The sequence below is a fragment of the Typha latifolia genome, chromosome 14, assembly GCF_019914945.1.
Source record: "Typha latifolia isolate L0001 chromosome 14, TyphaL0001v2, whole genome shotgun sequence".
Lineage (NCBI taxonomy): Eukaryota > Viridiplantae > Streptophyta > Magnoliopsida > Poales > Typhaceae > Typha > Typha latifolia.
Window position 1 is genome coordinate 2,469,440 of NC_133099.1, and position 14,512 is coordinate 2,483,951.

General features: G+C 35.8%; 3 protein-coding genes across 4 annotated transcripts; 1 reads left to right on the plus strand and 2 right to left on the minus strand.

Annotated features, from left to right (window-relative positions):
- The first annotated feature begins 728 nt into the window (after positions 1–728).
- LOC140801066 (uncharacterized) lies at positions 729–3,414 on the plus strand. Of its 2 annotated transcripts, XM_073156065.1 has the most exons (3): positions 729–1,130; positions 2,605–2,703; positions 2,907–3,414. In XM_073156065.1, the coding sequence occupies exons 1-3, from the start codon at positions 737–739 to the stop codon at positions 3,278–3,280; spliced, it is 867 nt and encodes a 288-aa protein (XP_073012166.1). In that variant the 5' UTR covers positions 729–736; the 3' UTR covers positions 3,281–3,414. The 2 variants fall into 2 exon arrangements, with proteins under 2 accessions (XP_073012166.1, XP_073012167.1); XM_073156066.1 differs by lacking the exon at positions 2,605–2,703.
- A 2,327-nt stretch (positions 3,415–5,741) lies between these two features.
- Positions 5,742–8,295, minus strand: LOC140801117 (transcription factor ABORTED MICROSPORES-like). Its single transcript, XM_073156121.1, has 9 exons — positions 8,187–8,295; positions 7,906–8,088; positions 7,761–7,833; positions 7,605–7,679; positions 7,023–7,424; positions 6,727–6,941; positions 6,305–6,604; positions 5,965–6,141; positions 5,742–5,880 (listed from the first exon to the last, which is right to left on the minus strand). Exons 5-9 carry the CDS (start codon positions 7,396–7,398, stop codon positions 5,746–5,748), a joined length of 1,203 nt encoding a protein of 400 aa, XP_073012222.1. The 5' UTR covers positions 7,399–7,424; positions 7,605–7,679; positions 7,761–7,833; positions 7,906–8,088; positions 8,187–8,295; the 3' UTR covers positions 5,742–5,745.
- Positions 8,296–9,275: 980 nt separating this feature from the next.
- Positions 9,276–11,657, minus strand: LOC140800836 (probable aquaporin PIP2-6). The gene is made up of 4 exons (XM_073155728.1): positions 11,283–11,657; positions 10,853–11,148; positions 9,761–9,901; positions 9,276–9,634 (listed from the first exon to the last, which is right to left on the minus strand). Exons 1-4 carry the CDS (start codon positions 11,575–11,577, stop codon positions 9,515–9,517), a joined length of 852 nt encoding a protein of 283 aa, XP_073011829.1. The 5' UTR covers positions 11,578–11,657; the 3' UTR covers positions 9,276–9,514.
- Positions 11,658–14,512: the final 2,855 nt, after the last annotated feature.

A 14,512-nucleotide genomic window follows, 5' to 3' on the forward strand; every position in this document is an offset into this window, starting at 1 on the left:
TAAAGTTTAGAACAAAAACACCGGGAGACAAGTCACGTTCCTAGTAGTTCCCATGTACTTGCTTGTCCTTCTCAACCATTCACATTCAAAGGTGAACACTAGATTATTTGCATTTAAAATTATTAATTATTAAACTTTTCAAGGACATTTTACATGGTAAAAAAAATCAATATCACCAATACTAGTCCACTGAGTCTTATAGAGATAATTATACTGAAACACACAATTTTTTTTTTTTTTTTACTTTTGGAGGTATTAATAGAAGATATCAAATAATTATTTTATCCTAAATTTTACTTTATAAAAAAATAAAAATAAAAATAAAAATAAACAGGGTCCGGGTTTATCTATCACCAGAATATGGTTATTTTGAAACAAAGCAAATAAATAACTAACAAAAAAGTTATTTTAAAATTTTTTATAGCTAAATGGATTAAATGTGTTATAAAAGATAAATATAAAATAGACAAAAATTTAAAGAGTCTAAGTGCAATTATACCATTCTTACATAAGAAACAATCAGCTTACAAACATAATAAGAGGTTAACTTGAACTGCATTGTTACGCAATTCAAAACTTCTAAAAATTGCATCCATGCATACAAAGAAAATTCAATTTTCCATTTTTTTTTTCTTCTAGTCGTTCTCATAATCTAATCCTATCGGTAACCTTTGTACACTTTTCACCCTAAACTTACCGGCCGGTGCTACGACACAGAAAAACGAGAAGCCCCCAAATGTACATCAAAACTACGAATAATTACAACCCGAGCCCGCCCCGTTCCATCTCTCCTCTTCTTCCTCCTCTCTCCCTCTTCTCGCGACGCTTAGCGTCACCGCCTTCTCCGATCGGAGCCGTCGCTGCGTACAGAACAGCCATCGAACGGTACCTCTTCCTCCTCCTCGGTGTACTCCCCATCTCGTCTTCTTCCTCCAGATCAAGCGGCCGCGGCGGCGGAGGAGAACACCGCGTGTTCACCGATCGAGGCGAGGAGGTGCCTCTCTCGAATTCCCCCGTGGAGTTACCGCTGCCGCTGCCGCTGCCGCTGCCGCTCTCGCTGAGCTGCACGAGATTGGCCGCGGCCAAGAGCTCGGAGGCGGTGAAGTTACCGAGGCGGATCTGGCAGGGAGGTAACCACAACTCATTTTCCATTTGCTTTCTCTTCTCTTCTCTTCTCTTCTCTCGTCTTCTTGGTGACGGTTGCGGGGGGAGAGAGATGGGAGAGGTTTCGATGGTAATGTATGGTGTGTTCTAGGGTATTCTGGGGATTTTCTTTTTATATTCTTATTCGGGTGGGGGGTTGAGGATTTCCGAGTGCGAGTAGTACTAGGAAACCGACTTATAGAAGTATTCGTGTTACGGTGTCTCGCGGGTGCCCTTTAATTCTCATCGGCTCTGGTGACCGTTGTGATCTAGTGTACTTCAAGCGAATATGGGCTCGCCACGTGGGCCGCTTTGTCGCCTTGATGCCATTGGTGATAAGCATGGGGTTCGCGTTCATGGATGGTGAGTTAGCAAAAGCTAACAGTAGGCATCGAGATTAACTTAGGGCTGAGGATTAAAGACGGATCTAATCATCTAAAAAAGAATTACTTCATTAGTTGTTATTGGATCACTATTGGATCCCAAACTAAGATTTAAATAGGTTTGAGACTTGAGAGCATGTGGGCTTGGGCCCTGGCAATCATTATTTGTTTTCGGGTAAAAGGCTTGCGGGTTTTTTTTTTCTTTATATTTACCAAACTAGGCTTCTTCACTAGCTTAAAATACATAAATATGTTATTTTTTAATACATAAATCAAGTCTAAATAGCTTGGTTTAGACTTGATTTGAAATAGGCTTGAATTTTGCTTGTCAAATGGTTCAAAAATAAACTCAAACTCAAAATAAGTTCGAATTATAATTAATCAATTCAAGCTCAATCCTTTGGCTTAGGCTCTAAATTTCAAGCCAAGTTTGAACTGCACCCAAGAGTGGCTATGTTCGCAAAAAAAGCCTAGTTTGGTTAATGGAAAAAACACAATTTTCTTGTTTGTTTGGGTCTCCACAAATTTGATTTAGTGCTTTTAGATAACTACTACTGCCCATGCCATTCTTCCAATTAAAGTGCCTCTTGTAGTTGTATTAATCTCATTAAATCTCATCTAATGATTTCATTAAATTTTCAAGAACCATCTGAAGGCTAGGGGAAAACATTTAAATATATCTTCTTCTATTTTCTTCATTTGATTTTGGTTTCAAGGAAGAGCTCTTCACATACTTTCTATGGATTGAACAATAATTCTTAGCTCAGAAGTAACCGAGATTATTTATTATAACACCCATTCCCATTTGGTAGGCCCCAATCAACATTTATATTTTACAAAAGACAACCAGAAACCCTCTTGTTTTTGGACTTTGAACAAGTCTATGAGGGCAATAAGCAATTAGCTTGGAGCTTTAAATTCTACAAATAGCAATCATGCTCATCCCTGCATCATCATACCCCTCTCAACTTCATCTTGTCTCCAATGTCTCAGGCCTCCTTCCCCTATCCATCAAAATCCATGATATCTTATCTTCTCATCTCCATATTAGCTCTCTTCTCTTCCTACCATGTGATAGCCATAGACTACATAGTCGGCGACGAGGATGGCTGGTCCACCGGAGTCAACTACCTTCTCTGGTCGGAGAAGTACAACTTCACCGTCGGCGATTCTCTCGGTTAGTTCATGATCACTAATCATATCTCATGGCTCACCATTAAAATAGCTAGGGATTTTCTTTTTACATAATTGCCATTATGTTCTTGAAAAAATCATAATTGTCACGAGCCCATTGAGTTGCTGCACTTAAATCTAACGAATTATAGTTGAAAACAACAATTCAATTAAGCCACTGGTTTAAGTAATCGATCTGGGTTGCAGTTTTTAACTATGTCAAGGGCCAGCACGACGTGCAGCGAGTGACGCAGGACACGTATCGATCGTGCGATGCGAGGTCGGGAGTCTTCGACCTCTATAGCAGCGGCCGCGATCGCGTGAACCTCACGGCGGAGATGAGTTACTGGTTTATATGCAATGTAAAGGGGCACTGCCTGGGAGGCATGAAGTTTGGAATCAGTGTGGGTGCTGCGAGAGCTGAGGGTGGAAGCGGCAATTCGTCGAACACCAACGGTGCAGGGTTGCCGCCGCCGCCGCCGCCGCCGCCGCCGGGCAATGGAGGTGCGGGAGATGGCACAGCGTGGAGGAGGTGGTTGGTGCTAGGGTTGACATTTTGGGTGATCCAATTTTTAAGGTAGTGAATAGTGATGGAGAATAATACTGAGGAGGTTTCCATTTGTTTAATTTGAACTATGCTGTATTCTTCGATAATGTAGTTTATTCGTTTGTTAGTGAGCTTGGCTCGAGTTAGCTTAATTATTTAAAATTATAATTATAATGTATCCTTCCTAGCTACAATATTTACACATTTTAAGAGGTGAGTAGATATAAAAATAATTCTCATTATATTATAAAATTTGAGCTGAGTTCAGCAGCCTTGTAAACGAGCGAGCTATTTTGACAGCCATAATAACAACCGTGTTAATTGCAGTTGATAATAGAGGTGATCAAATAGTGCAGATGGGTCATATATCGTTGTCAAATTAATTAACAACTGCCTTAAAACATAGAAGATGGTGGCTGGTGAATGTTTTTCTGTGTGAAAACTTCCCCTTTGGACAGTAAAATTCTATCTTTAACCCTACGACTTTATGGAAACTAAAGTGTTTAGTGTGATGGTAGCCTTGCCAATTGGCATTAAATAATGGATTATATCTTGTCTTCATGCTGGTTAAGATGATGTAATCTTTCACCCACTGCCCATTATATATGAAGGAAACTATTATATAGAATATTGTTTTCTAGTATAATCCAAGATTTTTTTTGTGGAAATTTTTTAAATTATACCCTACATTTCAATGATTTTTTTTTATTAACAGCGTCTTTGAGGTATCTATAATAGTCTTTCTTTCCTATAAATTTTATATCTCAGTAAGTTAACAAAATAATTTTTCAATAGAAGTATTCCTCTCCGGACACTAAATTAACTTTTAAAATACCAAAAATATCGTTGTCTGTCTTTTTTCTCATTTCATTTCACTCCTAAAAAACCCATGCTTAATGCACTATTACAAAATCTAAACATTTTTACCACTATTTTTAGAGGTATTTTAGTAAATTTGATTAGGTTGGAAAGTGTTTTAGGGGGTGTTTTTTTTTTGTAATTTTATATGTAGAGTTAAATAACCCATAGCCTAAGATTAATGATGGTTAGTTGAATTAATGGTAAGTTGTGATATGAAGATTTTGGGCAAAAAGGATTGATTGAATTACAAAATCACTAAAATATGGTGTTATTTAAGTAAGATTTGCTACATTGACTTCAACTAAAATAATATTTGGGATTTTTGCATAATAGTCAATAAAAAATTTTTAAATCAGAAAAGTCATTTTTTTTTCTTCAAAATAGTATAATTGCTATTAAACTTATTGAACTCTTTTAGAAATGACATTCCACTGTTAAATTTAACTCATTAGAGTTAAAACTAAATTTAGATTAATAACAAAGTTATATTATCTTTATGTAAATTACTTAAAATAGTTTTAAAGTTATCTATTGTTAGCCCTTAATCTTGTTTATTTGTGAACAGAAATTCAGTATGATATATATTACTACTCTAAATTTTAAGAGAAAAAAAAGAGTATTCCAGACAAAATATTATCATAATAATAATTTTAAAAGATTCAAAAGATTTCAATGATAATTATAATATTTTGAAGAATGCAATGACAATTACAATATTATTTTTTTTAAAATTCAGTGATAATTATGAAAATAAAATCCATAGTATTTTTACTCAACAAAAGTTGTCAGTTATTGGGCCAGGACTACCAAATGCAGATTGGCAGAGGATCATTTCTGCATTTTGACTTTGACTTTTCAAAGCAAACATTGAGAATAAAAAACTATATATATAAAAGATAGAGAATGTATGCAAGCAACCAATGCCTACATGACCTCATAGGAACTAATTAAGTATATAATTACAATTATTGACTCCAAATTATTATAAAGTTATAACCCTTCTTCTCTTCTCCATCTATATTAGCCATGGGATCTCCTCCCTTCACTCTTTACAGTTGGAGATGCTCAAAGTATGTAAAATTATTCCTCTTTCACTTCTCTTCTAACTATATTTACTACCTAATAATTTAAGTTTTCTAATCAACTGGTTATATAACATAGTATATTTTTACATATAGACTTAGTTTTAGTTGACTATATATATGAGTGGTTTTTTGGCATAGCAATGTAATATAATCTAAGTCTACTTTATTATCCAACTTTGTTATCCACCTCTAAAGCTAAGTGCTTGGATAAGCGAAACCTCGGATAAGTCTAGAACTCATCAACATCCAAACAAAAAAAATAAAAGCTAGAGAATAGAATCACCACAACTCTACGGATATGATTCTAAGATCACAGGGAATAAAATCACAAGGACAACTGCTCATAAGAGATATCCTCCATGCACCAAAAGCTGCATAGGATAAGATCCCTTTTCCTGGCTCAACTACCAACCATCCACAAATTTTCTTCCAAACAAAAGAGAGAATAATGTAGATATTTAATAGTCATGCATGTGAATAATCTCACCTTAGATTATTATTTAACACTAACTTATCTATTCATATTAGATTATTATTATTGTTATTAATTATACTAGTGGTAGTGATTCAAATACTGAAGGCTATGATGGTGGTGGTGATGATTATAATCCCTGCCATTAGAGTCGCGAGTCACCTCGAGTAAAGAATCCCTCACTTGCTCGGCTTGCACCAGTTCGCTGTCTTGTTTCTGTAGCAATGAAAAAATATAGATTAAGTTTTGTTTAATAAGATAGTAATTAATTGTGAGGTTAATTAAGTTGTAGATAAATACCATGACTCGGAAAACATTCAAGACCAAAGGCTTGTGAGTGGTGACATTAGCATTGGTCACTTCAAGCCCTAAGGAACTCATTGCCTCCATTAACCTCACAAATCCACCTTGCTTTTGCTCACATAGAACTTTGAGGAAGAATTCGTTGCCCTCCACCTGCCTCACCTCTACCTGTGGCTGCTCACCAAAGAAAGAACTATAATTTAGCCTTATTATTTTTTCAAGAGGGCATTAAGTTGACAAAAAGAAATAAGGTTAAATTGTGGGTGGCGATATGCAAAAATAAAAATAGAAAAACGTTGGGGGTTCTATTCGTAATGGTACAATGTTGTTTAAGTACCTCCATCTCATGTCCCTTGTCCTCGTTGCTCGATGGCTCGTGGTAATTTTGCTGCTTAGCGTTGTTGGTCATCACCATAGTATTATTATTATTATTTCTCGCACTATTCGGTGAATCCTCGTTCTCCAATCCATTTGGAATCGAAACTTCTATCAATTGGCAATTGCTATTATTGTTGCTACCCTTCGCTCCATCGTCTTCGGGATTAGTTTCCTCTAATTCGTCTTGGAGATCCTTCACTTGCTTTTCTAATTCGATTATGTAGTCAATTGCATCTCCAAGTATCGAAGCACGATCCATCTTAAGATTTCAATTAGCAACACGATTTAGCAAAAGATCAAGGTGTTTTATGTAACTATATATATATAGAAAGAGAGAGAGTAGAGAGAGAGAGAGAGATGATTGAATATATGGTGGGTGACCTTTGTGATCTTTGGAACCAATGATCTCAAGGAGTATAGCCTGTCGTTAAGCTTCTTTCTCCTTTTCCTCTCGGCGACGAGGTTCTTAGATTGGCCCCGCTTGCCGGACTTCCCCACCGGCCTGTTCTCGTCGTCGTCGTCGCCCGGATCGCTTCCCTCGGAGACTGAGTCGGCTCTTCCGGCGGCTTTCGCTTTGAGGGAGTCCTTGTCGTGAACTATTCAAGTCGTAAACGATTAAAATCGCCGTTATAATTAGTTATTTTAATATCAGAGCAAAAGTTCAAATTTTGTCAAACCTATCTCACGAGATACGGACTCTGCAACTAAGCTCGGTTGTAGATTCTGTGCGGCGGCCGCAAAGGCCTGTTGATACACCACGGCGGGGCTGCCGCCGCCGCCATTGATCATGTCATCGAGCGACGGCATCGGCTGCGTGTCGAATAGCCCGTCATCATTCTTGGGATCGGAGAAGAGATCCAATGAAGCGGCGTAGAGCCGGGATTGGTCTGCCGGCACGTCCCACCGGAAGTCCGATGCCGGCGGCGGGTGGATCCATGGTTGGAACTCATCAGTTTGGTCCTGGTGGTGGAAATAGGAACTATTTGGGTCTTCGTTGCTAATTGCCGTGGTGCAGGACAAGACTAGGTCAATTGTTTGCTGGTCTTCACCCATCTATAGTTCGATAGCAATTACTTTTCCTAGTACGAATGATCATATAAACGTAGGTATTTATGTACATGCAAATTAATCTAGCCATGCAAAGATCGTTGCGTGTAAAATTATAACTTAAATTAGATGGTTACTGGTTGTTTGGATCATCAAAATAGTGTGACAATGTCGACGTCCTCTAATAAACAAGAAAACTATTTAAAACTTACATATTTAGAAGCACAGAGTTCCACTAGCCCACCTGGGACTGGAACCAAGAGACTTGTTTTAGCCCTAATCACATCCTGCACCAAAATGAAATAAGACTAATTTATAATGAAATAGAGGTAATTAATATATAGTATAAAGTAAGCAAGATAACCCACCTGAGAGATGGTGGATTCTGGCAAGTTGGTTTGCCAAATAGGTTGGTTGGATAGCAAGGCTTGTGCATGTATCCTAATCCATGAAATTCACATCAAATTAGCGAAATAGAAGTATAATTAATATAGTAGGAAGGAGAATAAATACCCCAAGGAGGAATCCAAAGGAATAGAGGAAGGGAGCTCCTTTAATGCATCACATGAACTTGTTCTTGGATGCTTGAACATTGCATCCCTGCATGTCATTTTTGGTGCAGAAACTGAGTGAAATAATCCTCCTGCATTCTGAGTGCTAACTCCACTGCAGCAGCAACCCACCAACTCCAAGAATCTACACATAAGAGGTAGATAAAAAGTTGGAGATAAAGTATTCCAATTAGAAATTTAGTATATATATATATATATATAAGCTCTTGCAATAAATTGTACCTTTGATCTGGAGACAATTCCCAATGGATGCAGTAGTCCCAATCATTTCTTCCCACAAGAGGCCTCAAGGCTTCTACAATGTTGCTATGGAGTAGTAGTGAAGTCTTCATATCTCTCCTCTCGTATTAATTTAAACCTATATGTGCAAGAATATATATGAAATGAGTTAGTTGTTGAAAGATGCTATCTATATATACAAAAGTGATCAGATTGTAACAAACTGGGATATTTCTGATCACTTTCACAAGTCAGCATTATAAAGATCAAAAGTAATACTGTCAGGAGAATTTCCTGGCTTTCTAACTTTATGACATCTTTGACTCTAAAGAGAGTATATAAAAATATAGATAAAAGGAGAGGAAGGGGAAGAGGGGGAATCAGGTGATAGCTATGGGTAACTGCAGCATCTAACATCATACCACCATGTGGTTTCTGAATGAGCCCATGTTTTCTGATATGAGAAGGGGACGGAGAGATATAGTAGTCCTTTAGATGATGATGATGATGATGATGATGATGATGATGAGTTAGGGTTTAAGTGATCACTACTAATTTTATATATATTGGCATATGAAAGTTGTTATGGGTAGGTGAATTGTAATAAAGGTGTGAATTCTCTCTCTCTCTCTCTCTCTCTCTCTCTCTCTCTCTCTCTCTCATCTTTGCTGCTGTTAGGCTGGTAATGTACTATGTGGTCCTTTTGAGAATTTATACATATATTTTTATAAGCCTTGAAGTTTCATTGCATTTCTTTCTTGGTTTATAGAAGAAAGTGGGATTGCTAATCTCCTATTAGGGAAGCTAATTCTCTGGAGTATTGCCCCTGTATATAGGAAATTTCTGCAGTCTTTATAGTTCGGACAACTAAACTATTTCTTCTAAAAGGTGGCCACAACCATCCAAACTGTGTATAAAATGTTCTAATAAATCTATAAGAAAATCAAACTCATAACTTCTATTATATGCTCAGATAATTAAAAAATAAATAAAAACTTATATTATATGAATATTTTCTCAGGTTCAGACAATTTTTGGAAGAATATTGAAACGTAATTTTCTAGACAATATATATTAGTAGCCACTGGAATATACTAAATAACACCATATATTTCAACCATGATCTTCCCAATTACAAACCATGCATACATAATTCATATAAAGCACACTCCAACATATCGACATCCCTTTCACATAACACAAAGTACGTCGACAAGAAATTAATAATAAGAAGAGACCAAGAAAGAAGCACAAGCAACACCAAACCCCACAACTTAATTTCACCGGTTAATTAATTTCTTCCCACTTTCCCCCCATCCACAAACAACTCCTCAGTTCCTGGTGCTGCTCCTGAACGATCCAATTGCCTTGACTGCCTCCCCTCTGAGCACGAACTTGTGGTAAATTGCAGCAGAGAAGGCTCCCAAGAATGGGCCCACCCAAAATATCCACTGTAAATTTATTAGTCATATATATATATGTATACATAATATCAAAAGACTAATGATAAATGAGAAGAAACACTAGTATTACTAGGTTTAATAATTAATTACAAACTTGCGTTATATATAACTTACATGGTCATCCCAAGACTTGTGCTGGTTGTAGATGACCGCCGCGCCAAGACTCCTCGCCGGGTTAATTCCGGTCCCTGTGATCGGTATCGTCGCCAGGTGCGCCATGAACACTGCAAACCCAATTGGCAGTGGCACTAATACCTATCCATTGAAAATATTCAATCATCAGTTGACTCGAAAACTTAAATTATTAACTAGTAAATTATATATATATATATATATATATATGATATATTTTATTATATTTGTTATTAATATATTATATATAGATATATGATAAATAATAAGATGTGCAGCACTTCAAACCATACAAGCTGAAATAATCTCTATGATAAAATGTTAGAATTAAAAAAGTTTACATAATTGTCACTGACTTTATTTGGCTCTTCTAAATGTGTATTTTTTTAAGTTAAATCTATCTAATGATAATTAATACTGAATTTACATTATAAAAAGCTATTTTATTCATATATAAATTATTTAAAATTGTCTAAAAACTATGTAACATTATCTAATATCATAACACAAGGAAAAAAGACACCGACAACTATTCATACTCTAAACTACAAGATATTTTTTTTTAAGTAATTATATTTGTTAACTTCAATTGTAATGGTAATTAAAAATTTCAGCGATAATTATGTAGAAATTGGCATGTGTATGCCCTCAAAAGCTTTTTATTTGCTTATATCCCCTCTAAACTTCGTATTTATTTGAATACCCTTGAAAACCTATTATTTTTTCATGGACACTCTCTTGGTTACTTTCTGATAATTCTATGTTCAAATCTGAAATATTTAATAGATGTGATATCCTTATTTAAGAGTAATATGTCCAAAAAAGAATAAAAGTAATTTTATCCTTTTACTATAAAATATAAGTATCTACGCAAAAGTAAAGTTCTCAAGAGCAGCCATGCAAAAAAATAATTAAAAAAATGAAGTATTTTGAGCGGATATATGGGTATAAAAATCAAACTTTAGAGGGATATACATATAAATAAGGGATGTTAAGAGGGTATACATGCAAAAAAAAAAAAAAAAAACCATTAGAATTAGTAGAGTAAGAGGACGGAGGGAGGGAGCTACAAACCGGGACGTAGGAGTCGCGAGCGGTGCGCTTCGGGTCGGTGGCGGAGAAGACGACGTAGACGAGGATGAAGGTGCCGATGATCTCGGCGCCGAGAGCGGCGCCCTTCGAGTAGCCATCGGCGACCTCGTTGGCTCCGCCGCCGAGGGAGTTGTACGGATGCTTCATGATCCCCTTGACTATCCCGGCCCCACATATGGCTCCAAGGCACTGCGCGATTATATACAGCACGGCTCGCACCAACGACAGCTTCCGTCCCACCAACAGCCCGAACGTCACCGCCGGATTTATATGACCACCTTCCTCAATTCCATCCATATAAGAAGGCGGCATCTTTTTAGTCCTTTCCTTCTACTTTTTTTTTAATGTATATATATATATATATATATATATATATATATATCTACAAGGAATTGGGTTTGTATGTACGTACCTGAGATGCCGGCGGTGCAGTAGACGAGAATAAAGATCATACCGCCGAAGGACCAGGCGACGCCGAGGAAGCCGACGCCGCTGCACTGCTCGGCCTGCGACTGCGACTTGTAGCCGATGACGGTGGCGAGGGAGACGTAAAGGAAGAGGAGGGTGGAGACGAACTCAGCGATCAACGCGCGGTACAGCGACCACCGGTGGAGCTCGCTGACGTCCAGGAGCGGCGCCGGAGGCGCGTCGACGTACGGTTTCTTGGTGATCTCCTCGGCCTCGAGGCTGCTCAGCTCCTTAGACATTGTGCTTGTGTTTTGGACTTTGGATGGATGGATAGAGAGGAGGGGTGAGGATTTATATATAGAGAATTTCTACTGGAGGATTCCAGTTAATGTTGTGAGAAGAATTATTAAATGGAGAAGTGGGGACTGGGTACAGCAAGACCATGTGACAAAAACAACAAAAATAAAAGGAACATTTATTATAAACACCCTGAGTTTATCTTTATTATTATTATTAAGTTTATATCCTACCCTTATATTTCACTTTTAATGCTTAAAACACACACATTAAGTTAACTCTAAATTCATATGATTATAAAGACAAAATGTACGTGTGTGTTTTTGATAATGTTCTAAGATGATAGAGAGAGAGAGAGAGAGAGAGAGAGAGAGAGAGAGAGAGAGAGAGAGAGAGAGAGAGAGAGATGTCCAAGAAAATGGGGGTGTTAGGGCATCCAAAGAAGTCTTGTGGGAATTAGGGAATTTAAAAAAGAAAATCTAGAGATTTGGTTAGTACTCTTTTAGGCTTTTCTTGAGACCATAAGGCCAATTTGATGAGGATACAAGGAGGCAATCATACTCATGGGTCATACAATAATTCTCAATAATACCTCTCTTTTCTTTTATATATGCATATATTTTATGTCATTTTGGCTTGGTTTGCCAAATTGTACCATGAGAATGAAAAGGATGGGCTTGATATGAAATATATGGCACTAATTGATAACCACACCACAAGACCTTTTATGCTTTAAAATGTTTCAAAGACAACATGATAGGGATTGATATCAAAACATACAGTTTGTACAAAAGTTGGATGGATCAATTTGGTTGGTATGCACATAGGATGCAGGTGGTATAGAAAAGCATCATTTGAAGTTTTGAACCATATAATTGGAAATGATAGGTCCCATTTGTCCATATATTGGATTTAAACTTATAAGATTTCAAACGGGAAATTTGCATTAGTGGTTTTACACTTATTTTTAACATTTGTAAATTTAATTAACACATAAAAGAAATATTGTATCTAAGTTCAAATAATTTGTCTACTGAAATGTTTAAAATAATATTAAAGCTACATCTAGGAGGAAAGAAATTAGGTGCACCAAAACTTTAAGTTTCATCACACTTTTTCTCCTCCATTGTTTATTAGGAAGCTACTTCACATTTGAAATTCTTGAGAATTATAGTTTAGTTCTTTAAAATTGAATTGACTGGATAAGTTATTCTACAAATATTTGCCAAAAACATGGTGTTATTTGCAAACATTAAAGGAAAAAACAAATACAAAGTATAAAACATAGATACACATATTTTATATAATTTAATAATATGATTTAGACTCAATCAAATCACCTCACGAGAGACATTAGGTTTGTTGGATCAAACCCGCTTATTTAGATTTAGTTGTTTAATATTTTTGAATGACTTCTAGTTTTAGGCTGGAATGTTCAAACGACCTCAAGACACTACATATCAAGAACAATTTGAACAATCGACAAGGCATTTAAAACACATGACGTTGATTTCAGTCCAATTATGGTTGATATTGTTTGACTTAGGGTTACCCTCTAAATATGTGGAGAGCAATATAGTCTAAAGTATTTCTCTTCTTCTTCTACCTCTCATCTCTTTTAACCTTCTTTCCTCTCATTCTCTCAAGCTAAAGTCGTCGCTCACCAAGGTTGTCATCCTCCTTCCTCTTTCGAGCGCCGCAGGATCCTAATCCCTTAGAATTGACCCCTACTCACTCCTCTTCGCATCTAAACTATGGATCCACCACCATCATCCTAATCATAATCATGCTCGAGGATAGAACCATATCAAGTAACAAATAGATGAATAAAATATTGTTAAGTATTAAAATATAGGATGCCTTACATACTAGTAGTTATTTATATTATTATTCACACCATATCATATAAGTATTTACTGTTCGACCCTTGTAACACTACGCTAGTAAGTTTTATTAATGGTTAGCTATCATATACATGAATTAAAGCAACTATAGATTGAAAATGGCCTTAACACCTTTGAATAATTTTAAATAATTTTTTAGGTTTAGATAGAAATTAATGGAGAACTAAATTTTAAAGTCAAATTAGGCATATTTAAGGTTTTATTTTTATTTTTTATCTTTAAAAATAATAAAATATTCTCTGTTCTATTATGTGCTGGTAGAGTAAAATTAACTCACGGTATTCCGTAGGCATTAAAAGTAGATAATGAATGTGAATAATAATGAAAATAAAAACTAGATTATTTTTTATCAAAATTTCCTTAAAAATATGTATATATATATATATATTATATATTATGAAGCCTTGTGTTACAGGACCATGCATTATGTTGATGTTATCTTATAGCCACAAAATAGGCCTTTCTCGAAGTAATAGAGATTGATGGAAATGGTAGCAAAAATGCCAGCGATAGTAACATCTATTTGGCCACATCTATTAATATTCTCAGATCTTTGAGCACAAACGTACAACTTTCTGATAACAATTGAGCAAATCTAATAGCCGTAGAATTCTAATATCAAACAAAACGACACGAGGCCCAAAGAGTGGTAGTGTTTTACATGCAAAAAAATCCCGTGTATCTCGTACTTGATAGTTCTAGTCCTTTCGATTGAGAAAAGAACGAAAAGAAAATGGATTTTTAAATTAATTGTCACTGAAAATTATCAAACTGCGGCTAAAATCTTTTGAATCTTTCATTAATTTTAAGAGAATACTTCCAACAGATTATTATTAAAGTTAATAAATATATTTTAATTCCTAAAACACCCTCCTCCTTTTCTTTTAACTTAGAATATAATATATTTTATCAAGAATTTTTATGTCACATATAATAAGATATTTTTATTTTTTTTTATCTTTTTAAGTTTAAATTATGTTTTAATTATAATTAAAAGAATGATACTTTTGAGAAAGTACATTAATTTCCGTAA

Coding starts and splice junctions, on each gene's coding strand:
- LOC140801066 (XM_073156065.1), top strand. CDS start 737: ATGTACATCAAAACTACGAATAATTACAACCCGAGCCCGCCCCGTTCC. Junction 1,131..2,604: donor GAGGCGGATCTGGCAGGGAG/GTAACCACAACT, acceptor ACCATGTGATAG/CCATAGACTACATAGTCGGC. Junction 2,704..2,906: donor CACCGTCGGCGATTCTCTCG/GTTAGTTCATGA, acceptor TCTGGGTTGCAG/TTTTTAACTATGTCAAGGGC.
- LOC140801117 (XM_073156121.1), bottom strand. CDS start 7,398: ATGGGTGAAGACCAGCAAACAATTGACCTAGTCTTGTCCTGCACCACG. Junction 6,605..6,726: donor TGGTTCCAAAGATCACAAAG/GTCACCCACCAT, acceptor TGAAATCTTAAG/ATGGATCGTGCTTCGATACT. Junction 6,142..6,304: donor ACAAGGGACATGAGATGGAG/GTACTTAAACAA, acceptor TTTGGTGAGCAG/CCACAGGTAGAGGTGAGGCA.
- LOC140800836 (XM_073155728.1), bottom strand. CDS start 11,577: ATGTCTAAGGAGCTGAGCAGCCTCGAGGCCGAGGAGATCACCAAGAAA. Junction 9,902..10,852: donor CTCGCGACTCCTACGTCCCG/GTTTGTAGCTCC, acceptor TTCAATGGATAG/GTATTAGTGCCACTGCCAAT. Junction 9,635..9,760: donor ACAAGTCTTGGGATGACCAT/GTAAGTTATATA, acceptor ATAAATTTACAG/TGGATATTTTGGGTGGGCCC.